This window comes from Colletotrichum graminicola (genome assembly GCF_000149035.1).
Source record: "Colletotrichum graminicola M1.001 genomic scaffold supercont1.9, whole genome shotgun sequence".
NCBI classification, from domain to species: Eukaryota; Fungi; Ascomycota; class Sordariomycetes; order Glomerellales; family Glomerellaceae; genus Colletotrichum; species Colletotrichum graminicola.
Genome location: NW_007361013.1, coordinates 844,791 through 867,067, shown reverse-complemented (window position 1 = coordinate 867,067; position 22,277 = coordinate 844,791). Strand labels below are relative to the sequence as shown.

General features: G+C 52.4%; 9 protein-coding genes across 9 annotated transcripts; 4 read left to right on the top strand and 5 right to left on the bottom strand.

Annotated features, from left to right (window-relative positions):
* Nucleotides 1–895: 895 nt before the first annotated feature.
* Nucleotides 896–3,199, bottom strand: GLRG_03233 (RFX DNA-binding domain-containing protein; the record flags this gene model as incomplete). The annotated part of the gene is made up of 1 exon (XM_008093918.1): nt 896–3,199. The coding sequence occupies one exon, from the start codon at nt 3,197–3,199 to the stop codon at nt 896–898; it is 2,304 nt and encodes a 767-aa protein (XP_008092109.1).
* Nucleotides 3,200–4,875: 1,676 nt separating this feature from the next.
* On the top strand, nt 4,876–5,625 carry GLRG_03232 (HVA22 family TB2/DP1 protein; the record flags this gene model as incomplete). The annotated part of the gene is made up of 5 exons (XM_008093917.1): nt 4,876–4,926; nt 4,997–5,212; nt 5,279–5,304; nt 5,364–5,459; nt 5,517–5,625. 5 exons carry the CDS (start codon nt 4,876–4,878, stop codon nt 5,623–5,625), a joined length of 498 nt encoding a protein of 165 aa, XP_008092108.1.
* A 1,430-nt stretch (nt 5,626–7,055) lies between these two features.
* On the top strand, nt 7,056–9,032 carry GLRG_03231 (calcium influx-promoting protein ehs1; the record flags this gene model as incomplete). Its single annotated transcript, XM_008093916.1, has 2 exons — nt 7,056–8,298; nt 8,353–9,032. The coding sequence occupies 2 exons, from the start codon at nt 7,056–7,058 to the stop codon at nt 9,030–9,032; spliced, it is 1,923 nt and encodes a 640-aa protein (XP_008092107.1).
* Nucleotides 9,033–9,700: 668 nt separating this feature from the next.
* Nucleotides 9,701–10,086, bottom strand: GLRG_03230 (uncharacterized protein; the record flags this gene model as incomplete). Its single annotated transcript, XM_008093915.1, has 2 exons — nt 9,701–9,895; nt 9,958–10,086. 2 exons carry the CDS (start codon nt 10,084–10,086, stop codon nt 9,701–9,703), a joined length of 324 nt encoding a protein of 107 aa, XP_008092106.1.
* A 993-nt stretch (nt 10,087–11,079) lies between these two features.
* On the bottom strand, nt 11,080–11,518 carry GLRG_03229 (uncharacterized protein; the record flags this gene model as incomplete). Its single annotated transcript, XM_008093914.1, has 3 exons — nt 11,080–11,233; nt 11,283–11,311; nt 11,369–11,518. 3 exons carry the CDS (start codon nt 11,516–11,518, stop codon nt 11,080–11,082), a joined length of 333 nt encoding a protein of 110 aa, XP_008092105.1.
* Nucleotides 11,519–13,854: 2,336 nt separating this feature from the next.
* On the top strand, nt 13,855–15,346 carry GLRG_03228 (protein kinase domain-containing protein; the record flags this gene model as incomplete). Its single annotated transcript, XM_008093913.1, has 5 exons — nt 13,855–14,114; nt 14,164–14,492; nt 14,563–14,873; nt 14,940–15,105; nt 15,174–15,346. The coding sequence occupies 5 exons, from the start codon at nt 13,855–13,857 to the stop codon at nt 15,344–15,346; spliced, it is 1,239 nt and encodes a 412-aa protein (XP_008092104.1).
* A 1,088-nt stretch (nt 15,347–16,434) lies between these two features.
* On the top strand, nt 16,435–16,896 carry GLRG_03227 (uncharacterized protein; the record flags this gene model as incomplete). The annotated part of the gene is made up of 3 exons (XM_008093912.1): nt 16,435–16,437; nt 16,553–16,688; nt 16,829–16,896. 3 exons carry the CDS (start codon nt 16,435–16,437, stop codon nt 16,894–16,896), a joined length of 207 nt encoding a protein of 68 aa, XP_008092103.1.
* Nucleotides 16,897–17,554: 658 nt separating this feature from the next.
* GLRG_03226 (uncharacterized protein) lies at nt 17,555–18,979 on the bottom strand (the record flags this gene model as incomplete). Its single annotated transcript, XM_008093911.1, has 3 exons — nt 17,555–18,499; nt 18,561–18,820; nt 18,904–18,979. The coding sequence occupies 3 exons, from the start codon at nt 18,977–18,979 to the stop codon at nt 17,555–17,557; spliced, it is 1,281 nt and encodes a 426-aa protein (XP_008092102.1).
* Nucleotides 18,980–20,631: 1,652 nt separating this feature from the next.
* Nucleotides 20,632–21,267, bottom strand: GLRG_03225 (uncharacterized protein; the record flags this gene model as incomplete). The annotated part of the gene is made up of 2 exons (XM_008093910.1): nt 20,632–21,023; nt 21,084–21,267. The coding sequence occupies 2 exons, from the start codon at nt 21,265–21,267 to the stop codon at nt 20,632–20,634; spliced, it is 576 nt and encodes a 191-aa protein (XP_008092101.1).
* Nucleotides 21,268–22,277: the final 1,010 nt, after the last annotated feature.

The following is a 22,277-nucleotide window of genomic DNA, read 5'->3' as shown; positions in this document are numbered from 1 at the left end:
CGTTGTTATTTGATAACCTCGCATTTAAAGGTTTACAAACTCTTTCGTTCTCATGTCCGGACCCCACGGGGACGGAGGACATCCACTGAGGTCTTCGAACCTCCATCGTTGGCTTTGCGGTTGGAAACCGTCCAGCGCACTCCACATGCAAGTGTCGTGCAGAGCTTATGAAACTACCTACAGAGAAAACTTTTAGTTGCCCAATCCCGGCATGCACGCGAAGAGCAGCGGATTGGCGATCATCCGATGACGAAGTAATAGGTATATGGGTATATCACGCCCCAGTCTAGATAACCGCAATTGACGCTGTTTCGGCTCGTTACCGCTGCAACTGGATACAACCTTGTGCTCGCCCAACGGCTGCTGCAGGAAATATCGCATGTCAGGAGAAGCGGAACGCTCATCGGCTTGCTATGGCGATTATCGTAGAAGGCTCACCCTGCATGCACATCTGAAGAACGCAGCGGCACATGGTTGTCTGCTCAATGCTCTCTCCCTATCGGGATGTATTACAACTAGATGAACGTATAATTCAGGTACCGTTGCTTTGCCCCTAACCAGACACAATTGGTATAGCAAACCCACGAGAACCAAATGCAGATACCGACCGTAATCGCCCAGCAAGTTAAACACCAAACCGCGAAATCCAAAAAAATAAGAATAAACCCAAAGCCTGTCCTAGAATAAAACAGGCGCAGTACCCAATGACGTTCTTCCAGTCAAATGGCTACAGAATTTTCCGCGCTCATACAATCGTCCAGTCGTGCCATCGTCATCGCACTGTTGTCGACAATCCTCATCTGGCATAGAGCCTCTGCAAGAGGCCGTCTGACAGGCGGATATCGATACAAGACACCTGGTTTGCCAGGTGCGACTATAGTTCGATCTCCTTTCGTCATTGTTGTAAATCGGCGTTGGCAAGTAGTGCTTGGTTGACCTCCGAGTGTGAGAAGGTGTATTTTTCCATGGGGAAGTCCTCCTCCGGTGTCCGGATGCCGATTCCACTGTCATCCGGGTTGTTTCCCGTGGAATCAACCTGACTTTGGCTCGTTGATGGCGGAAACGGCGCCTTGTCAGGTTGTGCTTGGGGGAGGCTTGAAAAGTTGAAATCTTCGCCGCCGGTGCTATACCGAGACCCTTGGTGGCTCGCCTCCTGAGTAGCCGACTGGGTGTTGACGAGAGCCGCCGATGCGCCAGATGTCCTCATCTGTAGGAACCCGCCTTGCTCGGCGAGGAAACAGGTCATCTCGTCAATCCAGCACTTGGTGACCCACCAAGAACCGAAGCTCTTACCCTGGGCCATGGTAAGATCCCGCATCACTGCCGTGCCAACTCTTTGAACCGAGTAAACAATCTCTGTGTGTGACGCATAAGGAAACCGCGTTGGTAGTGACTTGAGGAAGCCGACCCAGCGTTCCAGTACGTTCTGGCCGTTGTGCTCTCCTGTGCTCTCAGCATCCGGTTGGCGGCCGTTTCTCAGGGCAATGTCGCCGTAAACAGTCAAGCACTCCACCTCCCAGGGTACGTTCTGAGGGCTAAGGAGGTCCCGAAGTTCGGAGACGAGCAAGCTGACGAGGTCATCCATGCCCCGAGTAGGTACACACTCGGCCACCTTGCGTACACGCACCATGGTAATCCAGTCGAGGTACATCTGGTCGCGATTGGCCGGGTTCGACAACATGTTGGCCGCCGCATGGGCGGTGAGATTGACTCTCAGGGCTCGGTCCAACAGAGCAGCGAATATGGTCGCTGGCGCCTCCTTGGCCCGAATAACGTGGTGCGGCTGCCCCTGGAAAGCTTCCCGAATATGGGGCACGAGTCGCTCCGAGATGTTACGTAGCGTGTCAAGAACCGGTTTGGGCACGACCTGGAGGGTGAGGCCGGAGATGATCCTAAGCATGCGTTGATAGAGAATGAAGTCGCATTCTTCAACCCAGGGGGCGAGACTAGGGTGGCCAAGTAGCTTCTGCACTGGCATTGTCAACGTGCCCTGGAAGGACGTATAAAGATGGAAAAAAGTCTTCTCCTTGCAGTAGCGAACGCACTCGACGAGGGAGGTGCAATGCGACCTATACAGAGCAGATAGGCTCTTCGCAGCATCGGGGTCAGTTCCATTAGGTAAGAAAGGCTCCATCCGGGGTAGCACAAGAGGTTCGGTGGATTGAAGAAGGGCCTCATCCGCTTCCGAAGGGAATGAGAATTGGAGCGATGTTTTCGTGGTAGACGAGTTCAAATGATCCGCACTGGTCACGTTCGGATGACTGTAGAAACTATGTGATCTTGAGTGGCCATGCGAGGCTTGAGCTGGGCTCTCTGGCCGCTTAGTGACATCGGGCGACGGCAGAACGGCTTTCGCTGGCTGAGATTTGGGGGGAACAGCGCTAAAGCTCTGGGAACGGGTGGGTTCGGATATGGCCACGGGGATGTGAGGCTCGGGCTCGCGGAGGTCAGGTTGGTCATCAACCAGGCAAAAGTTGACGTAATGGTACTTAGACTCTCCTCTCACGCCAAGTCGCCTGGTCTTGAGGCCAGGGAACAGGACGCGAACAAGTTTACCGAAGCTGGCAGGGTTCAAGACGGTGATCCTCTCGGTAGCACACCGGGACGCGTAGTTGGCATATACGCGGCCTCGCGGCACAGATCCCTTGCCCTTGCTGCATACTGAGTTGATCCAGAGCATGGCGAAGACTTGTCGGGTACGTTCGGAGTTAGGCCCTCGCTCATTGCCGTGCAGTTCGCTGGCAACATCCTGCAAGCCGCGGTGCTTGTTTGCGTTGAACAGGTGACGCATCTCCAACTCATTGTTAGCACTGGACCTGGCGGAGCTCGATTTTTGCATGCCCATCGCTCCCGCCAAGGAGTCACCGTCTTCGTCGCGATCTATCATCTGGCTGTCATCAGTGAAGCTGTTGTTGGCAAAGCTTTCGGACGGCAAGGGATGTCTCGTCATGGCGTGCTGCTGAAACGACATGGAATGGCTCATGTGCGCGCTCGTCTGGCTCATCGACGCAGCCATTCCGGGAGGCATGGAATATTCGCGGGCGTTTTGTATCTGGGTTGCAGCAGCGTGGAGCATCATCTCCTCGGGCGTTATCCGGGACGCAGGCGCAAGGCTCCTCTGCTGCCTTTGGTCATTGTTAACCCACTGTGCCGAATACAGCTCGGGCGCGTCGGTGAAGGACTGTTGTTGTTGCTCCATATTGGGCTGCGTGGAGATGCTGTGAACAGAAGCAGTTGAAGCCCGGGATTGTGGTCTCTTCTTCGCCCTTAGGGCCTGAGCAAGGTGTTCTGTTTACCTCGGATGATCAGCCAATAAAACGCAGGTAGAAGGGCGATCTCGGTGCAGAGAAGCATTTTGGAGAACTGTGAAGCGTACCGTGATCCATCGTCGTCTACTTGTCGTATCGGTGGTATAGTAGTGATGTTGTTGTTCTGGGATGAAAACACACGGGTCATGCAAGGCGCCGTTTCCAAACAATAAAGAAGTAAACGTGCGCTGGCCGACGACGAACAAGTGAGCAAGAGAAACAGAAGCGTCGAGGTCAGGAGGAGCAATCCGAATCCCTGCAGCCGAGAAGAGCGCGGTGCGCCGTGGTGAGCGTCGAGATCTTAAAGGACGTGGTCGGGGGGGGGGGGGGGGGAAGCAAGACCTGGAGGCAGAGTGTGGATGTGTGAAATGTTTTGGAAGGCCTTCCCGCTGTTTTGTTGACTTGACAACCAAGGCTCGGCTGGTCGCCTCCACTCAGGTCTTGGACGAGTGATTTGCGTGGCTGGACGGACTCACGTGATGTGCATGGCATCTTGCAGGCCGTGGGTTCCCAAATAATCTGGAGCAGCCAGTCCCGTTGTAGCTTGGTCGTGTTTGGGTTTTCCAATTGGTCCAGTACGGCCGTGGTTGGTGCATGATGTGGAGTCGGCTTACTTTGTCTGTTTCCGACTTTCTGCCACTGGCGTCCGGCAGGTACGTAGCGACGTTACTTTTACTTTGTTCCAAGCACGCGGAGAAACCACCATCAGCTCTGGCCAGTCAAATTGATGGACGAGCATAAGCAACAACACACAACATGTGGCCATGATGCTCGGGCAGCAACCCAAAGCAACGTAAGTGAGTGTGGGAGGGAGAGAGGCTTCCCTACCCCCAGCCAGCACGCACCCTCCGCTGAGGAACCATACCTATCTCGGTAATATGTACGGATACGTACACCAAAGCTTCTCTCGCCTTATCTTATCAGCGTGTGTAAGCACACACCGAATGATGATGTGCTGGCTGCTGGCGAAGACTGGAGAGACGGGACGGGCGGGAATCTGAGGCGAGGGAAATCTGACGCCAATCCAGGCCTTGACCAGACCACAGTGGACAAGTACCCGCTAACACGATGGACATGGATCTCAGGGCAAATACGTCCGGCACACAAAGTCGGTCTGACTTGAAGCTACCTCGCTGTTCTGTTCTTGTGCCCGTGCTCGTGCCCCTCCCCTCTCCTGGACCCAATTGCTAGCCCCGAGCGAAGCTTGACGCAAAAGGGCTCCCATACCATTCCTACTGGCCAGATCTGCACACGTTACGTCGTCATCCGGCCTTTTCCCTTTCACCCGTTAATTCCAACGCAGAACCAAGGTCATTCAACCCCATTACTCTGCAATTCTGTCGACTTGACATTCTGACATCGTCAACAGCTTCCTGTGGACCTTGCATACTACCCACATCACCCACCAAGCAAACTGTCAGTGCCCGTGCCCCTGCATCGAATTCTTCGAAAGCTGCCGCCCTCTCTCACCCTTTGTCTGTTGCAACCTGGCCTTGTTCTAACCCTTATCACAGCGCATTAACGCACAGCTCTTGCAACCCAGCCAAGCTTCCATTCAGCCGCCAATATGTCTGCTCAGGATCGCGTTCAGAACTACATCGGCCAGCTCGATCGTGAGGTAATATTGTCGTGCTGACAACAGCACGACATGATCATGGTATTCTGATGCTGACTGACTGTTGCGATAGCTGTCCAAGTACCCCGCCCTTAATAACATCGAGAAGTCGACCAATGTCCCCAAGGCGTACGCCGTCATCGGAGTCGCCTCCCTCTACTTTTTCCTCATTATTTTCAACCTCGGTGGCCAGCTTCTCACCAACATCGCTGGCTTCGTCATTCCTGGATACTATTCCCTGAACGCTCTGTTCACTGCAAGCAAGCAGGATGATACCCAGTGGCTGACCGTACGTTTACAACTCTCCCCCGCAGTTGTCGGTGCCTCAACCTTAACTAACCTTTGCTTCCTCTAGTACTGGGTCGTCTTTGCCTTCTTCACGTTAGTAGCCCCTGGTGGTAACACTCAACAACGACTGCAGCTAACAAATTCTGCAATAGCGTTGCCGAGAGCCTTGTCAACGTTGTCTATTGGTTCCCCTTCTACTTCACCTTCAAGTTCGTTTTCCTGCTGTGGCTCGCTTTGCCTGCTTTCCGGTACGTTCTGCCCCCCTCCCTCCTTGGAGCACAACAGCCGAGGCTGACTGTGAACAGCGGTGCTGAGATTATCTTCAACTCCTTCCTCTCCCCCATGCTGGCCAAGTACTTCGCCGGTGCCTCGACCGCCTCTGGCCTCCGTGCCCAGGCTGGCAAGGCCGAGTAAATGCATACCAGCACTAGCTCATCAAGCAGGTTGATTACCTTGAGACATCCACCTACGACGAGTTACACCGCTGGCTCGACTTCATCCCATTACCATTCGCTAGCTAGTCAAAAGGACGTTATGCAGCGACTAAGAACACAAAGAGGACGGGATGAGGTATTAAGTGGCTAGCTTTACCCCCTAGACGACAACGGTAATGGCTTGTTCAATTTTGGTCAAGGATCCCGAGGTCACGACGGGACCGGTTGAACGAGCTCCTGTTACCCAGATAGAGCTACTATACGTTACGGGATACGGGGTCAATGATTTCTACAATGAACTAGACAGTACCCGGTGCTAAGAAAGATCCCTAGTGCGACATGCGTTCCCGTTGTCTCTTCCCGCAGTGACCAAGTAAAGACATGTGACAAGCGTTGGGAGGGGTTGAAGCCGTCTTGACCTTGAGACAAAGAGCGACTCGGAGGTTCGATCTGTTTCTTTGTCATGGGCAACTAGAGTAGGGAGCCGATCAGTAGGCATCAGGCAATGCGATGCCAGATTCCGACCTGGAGCGCATGCCAACAATGTTCGCCCGGGAACTACGAAGCGGCTAGGTTCAGCATGGCTACGTCGGGCTCAGGAGTGTGGGGAGGTCGTATTTGGAAGGATTATTCGAGCATTTCTCTTATGTGTAACATCGTTGTCTATGCTGCCCACCATCATTTTGTTGTCCCATTGACGCTAGAATCATCTGTTGGAATTGTCACTCGTCACCATAACGACCCTCGAAAACAGAAGTGGATGGCAAATGAGGGACAGCCTGCAACGTTCCTGAGTCTCCTCGCTCCGTGCCTTGGCCTCAGGGCGTTCAGGGACTTTGTGGGCGAGGGGCCGTGGATTCCGAGACGCCGAAAGGGGTCTCCACACCCTACCAGGTTGCGTCCCCTGGTCAAGCTGGTGTTAGGTACCTCAGCTCAGTGGGATCTCCGGCGTCAGCAGCCGTTCAGAGGAGACCTGATGGCGCGGTAGCCTACCTAGGTATGCTCGACTTCTCAGCTGTTTGGGATCTGAAACTCTCTAAAACGACAAAGGCAGTTTTTCCCTTCCGAATGCTCCCCCAAGTCCAAATTCGATCTGTCCCTCGTTTCCCATTACCACCTCTCCTTTACGGCTTGATCCCAGTCTTCTAAACCAGTTTTAGTGCTTTTGCTTCCAATTGGACAAGCTGCAGAACGACACTGCTCCCGCCGATCAACGTGCCATGATGGAATGAGCTGGTGCACGCGGCCAGCTTACGACTACAGATAACGACACTTCAACAACTGTTGCGCTTATCGAGCATTCCCACTCAGATCCCTATCCCTCGAGACACGCCAGTGACTGACGTCCGCGACGTCACCCAAGCGAAACGAACTCCGAAGTCACCTAGCCCCGGAGGGCATGATCGCACAATGCAGCTCAGTCCTCTGCAATCACGACTGGCGGCCTCGCTGATTGCCTCGCTGCTTCTCATTCTCCTCTACTATTTACTGTCGACACCCACATTCGCCCTCGCCGCGGAACTGACTGGTGCGACGCAACCACTATTGGACGACCTCCAACACGATGACTCCCTCGAACCAAGAAGCCATCTGGAGCCAACCTACGAGCCGGAATTTGCTGCCTTTGACCGCAGCATCGTTGGAAGGGCGCCTGCCGGCGTAACGGGCCTTGTGAATAATGTCGCGATCAACCGCAATGTCCCAGGGAACACGACCCAGAACTTTGTCTTCGAGGCGATTGCGATATTCGCCGACTCTCTCAATGAAAAAGATGAAGCGCTCATGCTGGAGCTCCGCGAAGTTGTTAACGACTCCTCCTCTCCTGAGCTAGCATCTACGGAGGATGTTGATCTAGAAAACGAGGATCGTGGCTTACGCCGCAGACAGGCCCAGGGCAGGACGGTGTATATCTCGGCGACAACGTGTATACAGCCACAGCGCGCGGGGAACAACACGAAGGAAGATCCGCAACAGATCGCGATGTACGTCTCAACGTCCCAGGACAATCAGACCCCTGGGCCTGGACAGAACGCGTCCCTACAGACCACCATCCCGTTTGAAGAAGGCGCCGCCATGTTTCGTGTCAATACGACAGGAGATGTGTTCATTGGAATATCTGCGCCAGCGAAGGATGCCGAGAAGTTTACTGGGGATTGGAACTTCGAAGTTGCGGTGTCGACAGATGACTACTTTCACAGCTACGATGCGAATCCCTCCGAGCTTCTTTGGGTCGACAGCGACTCCAGTGCCGCTCTTCTGACTACACAGAACCTGACAGACACTCAAAATGAGACGCGGATCCGAGAGATCATGGAGCAAGGCCCTCCGTTTGTCATGTTCGTCGAGAACCAAGATTATCCCACCACGAAGGGTGTACGACATTCCATGTGCGGACTCGAGAACTACGCACAGATTGCAGCGATGAAAGGCGGCAAGTTCGGCAACCTTGCAAGCACCGTCATGACTACGAGAGGTCCCGGCAACCTGCCGAAGCAGCAATTCTTCTTCAACGGTCTCAATGCAAGTGCCTTCTACACGGGCATTCTGGTTGAAACTGGCAATTCGTCAGCAATGAAGAAGCGTCAAGACGGGGCCGGATCCACTGGAGGTGGTGGTCGTGTCTTCGAGGCGACGCCATTTGAGACCAAAGACGGTATGTACATAATTACAGATGCATTGCTCATAACCATGACTGACGCGACATTAGGCGATAACTGCAAAATCATCACTGACTTGCAATTCTGCAACGAAACGGAGTATGCCGTGCCGGCCAACTTCAACAAGATGAACATTGCTCAACTCGCGCAGTTCTACGACAACTACGCGAGGGACATGTACGCCAACTTCCAGAAGCAACTCGCGCAGGTGGCTTGTGAGGCCCCGGCAGTCCAGCGGTATTCTCTCGCTCGAAACTGCGCCGACTGCGAGATCGCGTACAAGAAGTGGCTGTGCTCAGTCACAATTCCTCGATGCGAGGACTTCACCAACCCTACCAACTTTTCCCTTGTCAGGAACACAAACCAGCCATTCCCCAATGGCACTGTGCTCCCCGCCGACGTACAGGCCATGTATAATGCCAGTGTCAACCAGAATTCAAGAAACCCCCTCATTGACCAGATGATCGCGCCGGGTCCGTACCGGGAAATTCTTCCCTGCGCCTACCTCTGCTACGACATAGCACAAAGCTGCCCGGCATCGTTGGGCTTCAACTGTCCAACGCCGGACGACGCTGTCTTTAATTCAAGCTACGCCATCCAGGTAGACGGCCTTCTTACCTGCAACTACCCAGGCGCAGTTCACCGTCCCTCGGCGTCTTCGCTACTGTCGGTGTCGTGGGGCTTGCTATCGGCCCTTATTGTCGGCACGCTTAGCGCAGTCATGCTCTGATGAATGACGGAACCGAAAATAGCGACAGCATCCACGTACTGGTATTATACTTTGTTTGGGGGACGCGGCCGATGTATTTCACAATGAGGGATCACAGGCAAAACGCGACTGTTTAATGAGGGTCTGTATTTTTTTATAAGTTGCATGGCATTGGCGTTTCAAAAGGTTTGACTCGGCGGGGTGGTATTTCAATGATGTATTCACATGTGTAGATGTCTGCAATAGCCGTAGTTCAAGGCAGGTGGACGTGAAGAGTTGAACGAATAGATGATCTTGTAGACCTTCATATGAGTTCTAAACGGGCCTGTGTTTAGGTCTCTTGTCAGTTACGAGCGGTACTCCAAGTATGCTACAGTAGTGTACATTTTTGTGACAGCAATAATACCATATAGAGTAAGGGACGCTCACTCTACGTTAGGACCGTTGGGCAGGGAGAAAGTTCACCACGCACGGAAAGCTCTGCCTCAATCCGATATCATAGCTCTCCCTCTCCCTCTGGCGACGAGTCCGACTCGGCCCATCTGATAACGATGATGTATGGGGTATCGCATGCAATCTTCCTTCCGCGCCGACGCCACAAGACCCATTTCGATCAGACGATCTTTGCATACTAAGGCCCGGCTTGTGTTCGAGTCCCGTCCATGTGTCACCAACACCGCAGGCCGTCTCTACGCCTGCGTCCCCTTGGTGCCGGCCTGCAGCTCCGCGATCTTGGCCTCGAGGCCCTCGATTTCTCGCCCCTTCTCCTCGCGGATCTCGTCCTGCTCGAGCTTCGTCCAGCTCCAGTAAGCGATCTGATACGTCAGGGTCGCCATCAGAAGGACCTTGAGTACGGGCCGGGTAAAGGTCTTGTAAAAGTTTGCCTAAGGGGTGAGATTTCTGTTAGCTAGGGATCCCCCCTCCCGGGGACATCTTGGGCACTGACCACTATCGACGGCCTCTTCTCAGCATCTGGTGACCCCGAGTAGAAGCGCGAAGCTGCATGTGGGGTGTGCATTGTGTACTGGGTGCGGAGAGCCCTGCATAGAACGGCGGTGCCGTTGCGCGCGGCCATGATGGCGATGTCGGTTTCTGCTTTTCCTGCTTCAGTCCCCCCGAGGCTGTACTCTTTCGTTCAAACACTGCTGCGCCGTGTAGATGTAGGAAATATTGTTGGTTCGTTTCACTGATGGCTCGTCGTCGTCTTCGTCGTTGTCGTCGTCTTCGTTGTTGTCGATTGTCGGTTGTCGTTCATCTGGAGGCAAAGTAGCTTGCTCCCAGTAGTAGCTTAAACCAAAAGATTCGATTCAATGTGCAATGCGCCGCGCCGATCTGTGGCGGTGCGCATATCCCCCGCACATCCCAGCAACACGCGTGGGTCCCGCTGCCCGTGGCACACAGTTTAATGTGCAGTGGTCCGGAGTTCAAGATTTGTACATAGGGAGGTACCTGGTATCCGTACGCATGCAGTCTACCTACCTAGATAGTCACCCGCGACAAGAATTTTGTCCCAAATCCGCATTGAGTGTGGGGACTGATCTGTGGCTGCTTTAACCTGAGCCAAAGCTGAGCAAAGCTGAGCAGAGGGTGAGCCTAGGCTAGTCGCCCTAAGCCTAGCCCTCGTTGGTGTTTTAGTTCGCAAGTAAACTTGCTGTAAACTATACTAAGAGTAGGGATAACTATGCTACACTGCCCTAATACAAGCGCCTAACTCTAGGAAATATAACTTTTTAGAAAAGGCCAGGCAAGTAGTAATTGAGAGAAGGGAGAACAGTAATGGCTATAAGTTTGCATGGAGGGGGCTTAAGGATAAAGTCAAAACTGACAAAGATGAATGGTACATATATACACTGAGTAGCTAGGTGGCGTCGGCCGCCAGCGTTATGTCCATGCTCAATGATGTAATAAGTGCACAGCCTCAATAAGTATGCGGCCGGTGTGTTGGCCTATCCCTTCGAAAACAGTGAAGGCCACTGTAACTTCCGTCCTACTGACCAAGTCCGCTGCAAAGCGTTCCATCTCCCAATACCACGCCGCAAATAATCGAAGTGACCGATGTGACGATTTTCTAGCGGCCTGCACGACTGGCCTGAAAAGTATAAGTTCCGTCCTCACGGGCATGGGCACTTCCGATCCTGGTCCCTTTATGACTGTAAAATGCCAGCGTGATGACGTCCTGGGTCTCGTTGGGGTCTTTGCTCGACTTGTGAGCCTTTGCACCTCTGTTAAGCATTAGCAAGCCACAAGCGAGGGAAGGAAAAGAACCCTTACTGAATTTCGTAGGAAGCCACGTCTGTGCGCTGTGAGAGAAGGTTAGTCACCGAGTATCGGATGTGTATGTGGACTGTGCTACTGACCTGACTCTCGATTGAGCTCACAACAATCTGGACATTCTCCGCCCATTGCGCTCCTATTGGCTCGTTTACCTGTTTAACATCTTGTAAGGAAACTTTCCCTATAAGATTCAACGGCTCTCGGGCCGTAGTGGAGAATCCTCGACCCGACATCTTGAAGTTGCGTAGATGGGATGAACTCTAAAATAAAATAAAAACGACGGATGTAATAACCAGTTTGTAAATGGTTCAAGGGAATTTCGCGACTTATTCTAATGAAAAATGTTTTCCTATTGAAAACTCAATCATAGACTACAGCGGCAGCACTATATTGATATTTATGCTTCTTCTGACCTACCTGCTTAGAGTCATGACAAGCTTGGTTAGGAGTGGGCAGTTGGAAGCCGCACTTACACAGTAATCACAGTGCGATTGGGCGGCAAGTGAACTCGATGTGCAACCTTGTCGACCCTCAACTCTCCCTTCTATTTATTTTTCAACCCATGGGTGTACAGACCCCTCTGTTAGAGAAACATATAGAAGGCGCCCTACACCCCTAACAGGGCGCACATTTCCAAAATCCCTTAACACATCTGTCCTTAACACTACTAATTTAGGACCCCTTTCCTCTATAACATAACATATTATTAATTAGATATGCACTACATCAAGTAACTAGGTAAAGTGTCACAGGGTGACAATCCCCAATTGATTGGCGATTGGCCATATAAGTGGTGTTGACAGCAGTGCTCAGTGAGGACCACTTGAGCATTGGTGGATCTTTTGGCGTTCTGGCTCAATTGGGTAGAGCCAGGCGTTGGAAGGTCTATTGGCAGGCGCGTCACTGTCAGCGCCCTGTTACATAAAGGCTACTTCTAGAGAGTTTAAGCTAATGTAAACAACACATACTTTATGTAGCCTTATGTAGCTATAACTAGCTACCCTAGGTTTTTCTCTCTTTATAGTTTTCCCTAGGGTAGCTCTAGAATAGGTAGAAACTAAAGCAGTTAGTATTAAATACTTATTAGTACTATCTAGGAAGAAGTACGGGAATCTAGCTAGGTAGAAGATATCTTAGATAAATAAGGCAGGAATAGAAGGCTTTAGGCAGGCTAGAGGCCTATTTTAAGGGGATATCTAGAAGGAAGGAGCCCACTGATTGAGCCTCTAGGCACTTTAACAGAAGGAACAATCACCAGTAACCTCCTAAGAGGTTAGTATTGGAATATTACAATAGGCTGGCTCTAGCTGAGCGCTTTTTGTATATCTCCTAAGCTAGCTGCCCTAGGCGCCCTTTGTCGTCTATAGGAACGTCCCGGCGTTAAATATAACACACACACACACACACACACCTTGTCGACCCTGTTCGTCTAAGCGCCACGCCAGGGTCGGCCCATGGGGCGCGTGATTTTACGCGCGCGCAATTTCCTACAGTCTGTCGCGTTGTGTCACAGGACAATGACCGCTCGACCGAAGGGCGCCGCCTGAGACCAGGTGGCGACAGCTGCCTAACTATCTTAAGGTTAGCATAGTGTTTCAGGGAGTGGGGCGTATTTAGCTGGCGATAGCCTCACGAATCGCAGGAGAATAGTTCTCCAAGATTCAGCTTCTGTGCAATACAAGACCTACGATCACCAATACTTCTTCGTGATTTCAATAGTCTATTACACGTTGGCAGCGTCCAAAACCTCCTGCTTGGTCCATGCGCTGAAATCACCTCTTTTCTATCCGTAGAAACTAGAATTTCTAGAATCTAAGACAACAAATGAAGTAAAATAGCTATAAATCTATAGTTATTTATCTAAGTAGTGTGTCCCTAGATCTGCTATAGGCTATTTTTTATTTAACTTACCTATGTATTTATAATATACTACTTTAGATTCTAGAAATTCTGGCCTGGACGCTGCTGGCGCAACAGGAAAATTTTTAGTGGTTGCGTTGGCAGCAAATTTTTAGTGGTTGCGTTGGCAGCGACCAACGTCTAAATCCCAGGTTGGTCGCTGCTAACGCAACCACCAAAAATTTTCCTGTTGCGCCAGCAGCGTCCAGGCTAGAATTTCTAACATCTAGAATTTAAAAGAGACATAAATAGTATTAAATTCAAGAAAGTTTATATAGCTATATAAGATCTTTATCTACTAATTTATATTTTTTATATATTTAACTGTATATTATTTCTTTTGTTATCTTAGATTCTAGAAATTCTAGTTTCTAGAAAAGAGGTGATTTCAGCGCACGGACCAAGCAGGAGGTTTTGGACGCTGCCAACGCGACAGACTGTATCGCGCAATTGGCCACAGCTTCGCCTGAAGAAAGTTCAATTGCCGGGGAATTTCCGGACACAACGTCTTCTGCCATAAGCTTTCCATCGCAAACCCATCACATATATGCTCCACTCCAGATCAACTGTCATGGCGCCATGCCGAGTCGTCCGTCGACGACTTCCCCATCCTACTTTACCGACTTATTTCATTTCTTTCTTGACTCCTCGAGCTCAGCATCACATACCAATGGCTTCAACAATCAGCTCACTCGCTGCCAAATATAACATGTCGTCTCAGCGCCCACATTCAACGCCCCGGACGTTTCCAGTAGTAGGATTTAATGCTATTAGGCAAGATCAGCTTGTTGAGGAGGAGACTATGCCGGAATACAGCTCAGAACACTTCTATCCTGTTCGACTTGGCGAGGTCTTTAATAACCAGTTCCAAACTGTAGCGAAACTTGGCTATGGCTCGTCCTCCACTATATGGCTTGCGCGTGACCTCCGGTCAGTAATCCAGTCTAAGTGTAACAAGTGTACTAATCGTACAGCATAGATATCACCAATACGTAGCGCTTAAAATCTACATTCATAACTCAGTCCAGCACCGGGAGTTGCCGTTTTACAAGCACTTAGATAAGTTTCTCCCAAGCCGGCACCCTGGCGCAAAAAATGTCAGAAAGCTGTTCTCTTCTTTTGAAGTAATTGGCCCTTATGGCAAGCATGTTGCGCTTGCTCTTCAGGTTTCTCAAATGAGCATCCGTGACATGGACAAGGTGTTTATGGACGGTTGCGGATTTCCTGAGGGGTTTGTGAAGGGTGCTATTAAAGAGCTTCTTGAAGCGCTTGATTTCCTGCATACAGAGGTACAATGCGTGCATACTGGTACGTGTGCACTCCCTGATACCATGTTTCCTATGCATTTTCGCAGAAACAAACATGCCCGACATCGCAGCTGAGACAACATCAGATGTTCATCCCGGTAATCTGCTCCTTGGGACAAATGACGACTCTCTCTTCCAAAAGCTGGAAGAAAATGAATTCTCGAGCCCCGTTCCTCGCAAGCAACTTGAAGAACGCACAATCTACCTTTCCCGCCTGATGAAGCCTAGGGCTGGGCCACTACTGCTTTCTGATTTTGGGGAAGCTAGGCTCGGCCCTGGTCCCCACGCTGGCGACATCATGCCAATCATGTACCGGGCCCCGGAGACGCTCTTGCATATCCAATGGGGCTGTCCGGTCGACATCTGGAGCGTAGGACTTACAGTATGTGCTTGAATTGAAGTTGCGGTTCCATTGGCCGACTTACTAATAACTCTTTCTGTATCTCAGGCGTGGGATCTCCTAGAAGGAAAGACGCTGTTCAGTGCCCGCAAAGAAGACGGCAGCTTCTCGGACGGGGTTCACTTCGCCGAACTCGTCGCGGCACTAGGCCCACCACCTCCAGAGCTCCTTAACCGGCATCGTAATCGAGCGCTTGAGTACTGGGATGAACATGGTTCGTTTGATAAAATTACACTCTAGTATCAAATCCCTCTGGTGGGAAGTCTGACCACTGTCTCCTAGGAAACTGGAGCGAGTTCGTACCTATCCCGAGAGAGAAAACCCTCGAGGCAGCGGAGACTAAACTTGAAAATAATCTCAAGTTTCTGCAATTCATTCGGAGAGCCCTTACGTGGGACCCGAACGCTCGGCCTACAGCGAGGCAACTTCTGCAAGACCCGTGGTTGACGGACTAGGTCAGGATTGCCGAGGTAGTGTGTCCGAATGTCAATTGGCAGTAGGCCTGCAAGGCGACGGGCAGATGGGAGGTCGGGCGCTCGGCTAATCGGTTGTACATCCCCCTCACCCAGTAGCTTAGATGCTCCTGTCCTTCGAGAAAGGGGATGCTGAAAAGTTGAATTTGAGGGCGCCTAGATGTTAAGTACACTAGGAGCTAGGTCACTTGCCTAAACCTATACTTATCCTGTCTCCTAGTAGCAGTAACTAAGTCCTTATGTATAGTAAAAGTCGCGTAAAGTTAATAATCTATATGTAGGAATAACAAGGCAGTGTTAAAATTTAAGCAGACAGTTAGATGCGTCCTTAGGGAGGGGGTAATTAAGGTGATTTATATCCTAAGCAGCACTAAGCATAGGTGACGCAAGCCTGAGCAAGAGCGGCGATGCTGACTAACCTAGCTAGGACACAGCGGCCTCAGGTTTCGTGCACAACTACCTAGGTAGGTAGGTAGATTAGGAGGTACCTCAGTCAAGGCAGGTAATAGGTCCCCCTCGGCCCCCAGGACGTAAATACATACCTACCTAGGTATGTCATGTAGGTACCTATCTAGATAGGTAACTAATAAGTGCATGCACAGCGTGTGGGCTGGGGAATAATTACCCCTGACGCCAAATAGGTTGCACGCCCCGTATTTTCCCATTTGACGACACATGTCCCGAACGACCGGCTCTACGCGGTACCTCCTAGTGAGGTGCCACTTCGGGGTCCCTTCCCAGGGTGAATGGGTCAATTCCCGTCACCAAATGCCAGGGCGGTCTGATCAGCGGAGCGCGCACCTACCTACCTGCCTACCTACCCGTGGTAATGTAATTGGCTTCAACCGCTCTAGCCAAAGCTCCCTCGCGCAATCTGTCCCTTCAACCGGCTTCCCTTTTCTTCTCTCGACACCTGTTCGACAACCTCACTCGCAAAGACCACGAAACACCACTTTTGCTTTCTTGCTGCCCGAAATATAAAAAAAGGCATCTTGTCACCCAAACAGACAAAACCTTGACCATCCACAGCGTCCCACCACACACCTAATACAGACTCACACACATTCACAATGGTACGTTGACGTCTCCACAAGGAGTCAGTCATCCTACAATGTCCTCTTTATCTTCAATTGATTCTTCCAGTGCGCCGAAATGATTCTGTCCCATTGCTAACGTCCCAACCTTCAGGCGCAAACACCCCAACAGAGACGCGCAAACGCAAAGTTCGCTAAGGACAACGAGTCCCGTATGGGTAAATCCGAGGATCAGATCAAGAAGCGCACCAAGGAGGCGCCCAAGTCGCCTATCTCTCCTGTATGGCTTGGTGAGCAGCTCCCTCTTTACCAAGACTTCTGCACCTGGTCCCGCGATTCATTTCGCCGCCCTTTGCCCGTGTTGCCAGCCCCTCGAGATATATCTGTTGTATCCCTCTGCGACCGCCGCTAACACCTCTCTTGTGTGCAGGTCTCCTCGCCTTCGTCGTCTTTGGCGGTATTGTCTTTGAGGCCTGCTCTCGCATGTTTGGCTTCTAAATTGACTCGACCCTCACTCGCACTCAGTCACAAAATACCATTCAGGGGATGAACAAGGGGTTAGAAAATGAGAGCGGGGTCTGTCTGACGAAGGCTTACGATCCCTGCTCAGTAAGCCACCAGAGTTCCTGCTCTCGTTTTGGCATAGGAAGGACCTCGGGTCGGGAGGAGCTTGCAGGCAAACAAGACGCAGCTCACTTGGCCTCGGAGGAGAGGAAGAATTTCTTCAGGCATTTGAATCTCGGCAACCGGCACCCAAGATCTTGGCCTCCCGGCACTGGGGTCGGAGATGAGTCTTTACAAAACAATGCTCTTTATGCCTCTTGTTATTTCGGGGGAAGCAAGAAAATACGCTCCCCCATTTGTCAGCGCATTGTATTTCGTCTTATTTCTCCATCCACATGTAGCTTGACTAACGGTCAACGGCTCAGAAGCATTCCCAATCTTTTTTTCTCTTATTCTACAAAGCAATGCTTTTCGGTTCCTTTCACCTGGTCTGTGACTCCACTGATTTTGCCCTCGCAAACGCCAGGGCTGCAGTAATTAAAACCACCGTGGGAAAATGACAACAAGGAGCCCCAGCGCGTCTTCTTCAACGCCGGCTTCAGCATCGCCTTCTTTGCCTTAGGAGCAGCGGCAGCGGCAGCGGCAGTGCATATTATGCGCCGAGGCCGCGACGCTGGCCACCGCCCTCGTACTTCATCTGCACGCCGGCCTGGAACTGCTGCTCGAGCTCCTGTGTGATCTTGCCAATGTCACGCTTGCCTTTGGAGCCGGGGGGCGGGGCACTCGCCGCGGCTGCACCCTTCTTGCCGCCGCCGAGAAGTCGCATGAACTTCTGCTGGCGGTCTGCGCCGCCCTTGAGTTGCTCGACGTCCCACGTTTCGGCCGCGGCCGCGGCGTTGACGGCGGAGGTCTTGTCCGTCTCCTCCTTCTTCTGCTTCTTCGTCTTCTTCTTGTCCTTCGACTTCTTACTGGGTGTCTCGTCGGTGACCGCAGCCCCGCCTTCGGAGTCATCGTCGTCGTCCTCCTCCTCATCCTCCCTCGAGCGCTTACGCTTCTTGTCCGACTTTTTGGCGGGCTCTTGCGCCTCCTCCTCGACCTGTTCTGGGGCCTTCGCCTTCTTGCTCTTCTTCTTATCCTTCTTCTCCTTTGTTGCAGGCGTTTCCTCGGTCTGGGCAGCCTCTTCGACAGCAGCAGGCTCCTCGGCCTTGGATCCCTTCTTATCCTTCTTTTCCCTTTTGGCGGGCGTCGCCTCCTCGACCTTCTCCTCGGGCTTCTTGCTCTTCTTGGACTTCTTGGACTTCTTGGACTTCTCTTCCTCGTCGATCTCCATCTGCTGCTCGTGGCTCAACGCTCTGGCCTCGCTCTCGGCGCGGAGCTGCGCGCTGGGGTTCGGTGATTCGGACTTCATATGGACGTCTCCGTCCTCGACAGGCACGCCGCCCTCTTCCGCCTCAGCCTCGGATTCCGAGTCCGAGTCGGACGATGAAGACGCTAACGACGAGTCGGAGGAGGAATCCGCGTCGGAGTCGCTCTCGTCGTCATAGATCTTAATTTCCTCATTCTTGCTCTCGAGCTCCTTCTCCTCGGCGGCGATCTTCTGCAAGCCACACAAGTTAGCAATTGCCTTCTGACTTTCCTTCATGCTCAGATAAACTCACCGCCCTCCGCTGGGCTATTGCCGCATGCTTCGCGCGCGTGCGCGCCGCATCGGCCATGAGCTTCTTAGCCTGCTCCTCGAGCTTGTCGGCACGCTTCAGCATGCGGTTGAACAGCTTGTCTTCCTTCTTTTTTTGGCGCTCCGGATTCTTTTTCTTTCCCCGGTCCGACCATTTGCCCGCGCGGGTTGCGTTGGCCTTGCGCTCGCGCTTGGCCTGGGCCTTCTCCTGTTTCTTCGCCTTCTTCTCAGCCTTGAGCCTCTCTATCGATATATAGGTTAGTAAGTGAAACGGTCTAGTTGGGTGCCGGTGCTCAAAATCGCATGGGTTCGGGCTCGACTCTCACCCTTGGCTGCAAGCCGGCGGTTCTGCTTCGCGGGATCGACGGGCTCCTTCTTGGTCTGGTCTCCGTCTGGCGCCATCATGAACGAATTGGCCTGGTCGTGCAAGTGTCCTCGGGTCCTTGAGTAACTGTGGAGACAAAGTGTGGCAAGATATTCATCAGCTGACTAGTTTCCCGCCTCTGATTCTGCCAGACCGCGAATGTCGCAGTGTCCGGTCGAACTGACAAACCGACAAACCGACAAAAAAATTCCGGCAAGAGCCCATTTCTGCCGGGCGGTCAGGTCATCCCATCACTTCCCCACCCCTGCTGCGTGGGGTATGTGATCTGTGCTACGGTGTATCCGTAGTGTCCGGCAGTACGTACCGAGGTTCCTTGAAGCTCTGACCTTTCCTTATCCGGCAAGATACGGCAGGGCTGAACTGTCGCTCCACTCTAATTATCCATCCATCGCACTCTCGCCTACCATCTCCAAAGTGGCGTAGCTAAAACCCCGGACTTTTCTATTCCATCCTGCCTGCCTCTGCCTCGCCAAGTCTTCTTCTCTATCCTAGGTAGTTACGGCCGTCGTGTCGTCGCCGTGGTTCCACCTGTCTCCATTGTGACCCTCCCAGGACCTGCGCAGGGCGTTCGGTCAAGTATACGGGTCTCGAATGAACCGAAATGGCTACCGTCTTACCCTCCCGCAGCTCTAACCCGACGCCTCCTAGGGTGGTTAGGCTAACACGCCGCCAGCCAAGGCAGCCTGGCGCGGGTCACGTTGTCTCGTACAAACGTGCGCTATGCCCTATTCGCATGCGCGACTTACATGAGGCCAACAAGCCACTGCTTTTTCGACGTTGTCTGTTTGGAACGCCTCCCCATGCACACAGAGTTCATGCGGGGACAGAGGACGTCACATAGCTTCGAGTCTGGATCCCTCTCTTGCATCGCCTGTCGAGCTTGGATGACGGGTTTGCGAGATCAGGGTGAACGCGGGTGCTAGGCTTCCTTTGTGTACAGAACTCAGTTCGGGGGTGGACTTGGTGCCTAAAGTCAAACTCCGAAAAAAAGAAGAAGAAGAAAAGAAGTTGGAGGTGTACAGCCATCTTGGACGAAGCATTATGGGGATCTTGGTCTCGACTTCTGGTCAGATACCGGAACCCTCTCTGGTCGCTGTGCCTAACATGTCCCTACTAACCAAATCGCCGAATGGCAATTTTAGCCATAGAAGGGGGGGGCACGTAGAACAACAAGACTTCTTAGGGTTCAGGGGTTTCCGGTGGCCTCAATTTGAGGTCAGGGGTCAAGCATCCATACATAGTCAAGAATGAAACAATACGTTGGAAGAAAGAGTCAGAGTGGTCTTTATTAACAACTGATATGGTTATCTGTAACCTTCGTCATCGTGCCCACATAAACTGTTTGTGTGGGTGTCCTCCCTTCGCCAAACTCCATAAGCCAAACCTGCCGCATGCTTTCCCCAGATACAGGTACGAAAAGACAAACGGGAGGAGAGAGGGGTACATGAATGAAAAGGAGAGGGGAACGGCAGGGGGTTCCACGCCTTAAATTAGGTGATAAAATGTCCTGAAGGCCGTCCCTGTTTTGTACAAGCCAGCCATGCCCAGATCTTTCGATCAAGGGCTCCGCGAGCAGGAAGTTTCAGTGCGTTTTGAGCACACCGGGATTCGATTTTAGCTCACGGGGGTTTGCGTTGGTCAGGCGCGTCAGCTCAGTCTGCTAGCGGCCCTACGGTCCAGCCTGCCCGTGGCTCAGGTCGCCACTCTGGTCATAGTCGAAGAAGAATGGCGATTCGCCGCCATAGTAGTAGTCCTCGCCCCCACTACTCCCGTAGCTCGCGGGCTGGTTATAGCCTCCCGTGTAGCTGGAGGCGTAGCCGGCTGCGTAGTGCGGCTCTTCACGGACATAGTCGTCGCGGCCGCTGCCGCGTCGGCTCTCGTGCTCATGGCCTCGGGCGATGACGTGATTGAAGTTGATGCTCCCCCATGGCAGGCCGGACTCCTCTTCCACCGTTGCCGTCGCCGCCGCGGAGGGCGAGGCGATGGCGTAGGCGTTGTGAGCGTTGGACTCGTTGTGGGCGTCGCGAACGGCCTTCTCTTTGCTGTCTTGTGTCTTCTTCCCTGGCCAGCCGGTCAGCAAGACCTCGCAAGTGTGGCTTGGGGCTTGGTTCGGCAACATACTGAACTTCCTCTGGGCCAGGCGGTTTTGTATGCGCCGGCGCTCCTCAGGGTCGCTAATTTCAGCCCAGTCGTCGTTCATGGACTTGGAATTTGAATTGGATTTGGAATTAGACTTGGACTTGGGTTTTGGCGAGTGCTGTTTCTTCGAGCTGGGTTCTGACGGTTTCGAGGCCTTAGAAGACATTGTCAACCACGCCAGGGGATCCAGTCACGATTCTCGTGTACTTTAATCTGAACGTGAACCAGTTGGCTGTTCCTGCCAGAAGAGCAGTTAGCAATGCGGTAGTTGCCTGACTCCCGAAAGGCAGACCTTTGCGTATTGAACCACAGGGATCGCAGGCGCGAAGTTGAAGGAGCCTGGACTGTTAGCAGGACAATCTGGAAAGCAGAGCCGTGATGCACTTACAACTGAACACCGGCTAGCTACCGATATCACTGTGGATTGTGATCCGAAATATATCCCAGCTTGATTGTCTTGGGCTAACACGACACTGATATGGACAACAGACGTAAGATATAAAGGAGGGCCGACTAATATGGCAGTAAACAAGGAAGGGAACTGTTATGGTTCGTCTATACTCCGTACTGACATGATTCAGTCTTCATGGAGCTAGGGAAAAGCCTCAGTTTATATTGAAAGCCGGAATATCCAGGCTGCTACAGATGTGTCTCGAGGACTAGCACTTACATGCCGGACCTGATCATAGACACCGCGTAATGGGCAGGGCAGACTCGAAGCGACCCAGGTACGGTCAGTTGCCCTTTTTCCCGCATGGAGACGCAGAATTACGCAGTTGCCGCGACGGAATATGCAAGAAAAGGATATCGAGTAACCCAGGATGGGACAAGGGATCTCCTCAGGTATGGACCATGAGTTCACCATAGTCGTGGCCCGCCAAAGGATTGGCGACTAGGACAAGGGTAGTCGTGGAGTCCACGACGCCGGGTTAAGCAGGGGGTAAGGTAGGGTGTGAATGTGTGGTAGGTAACCAAGGGGGGTGGGGGTGCCGCGAAAGCTGAGTGCGTGTAGGTGAGCATCGGAAATGATGGAATTGGCCACAGGAAATGAAAGAAGCTCAAACTTGACAGAATGAGGGTGCTCAAAACACGGCAGTGGGGCACCGGATCGGTGAGAGACGGGCAAGTGTGGATTATGCCCGGCAGCGGTTGGGACGCGGGACGCGGCCACTTGGC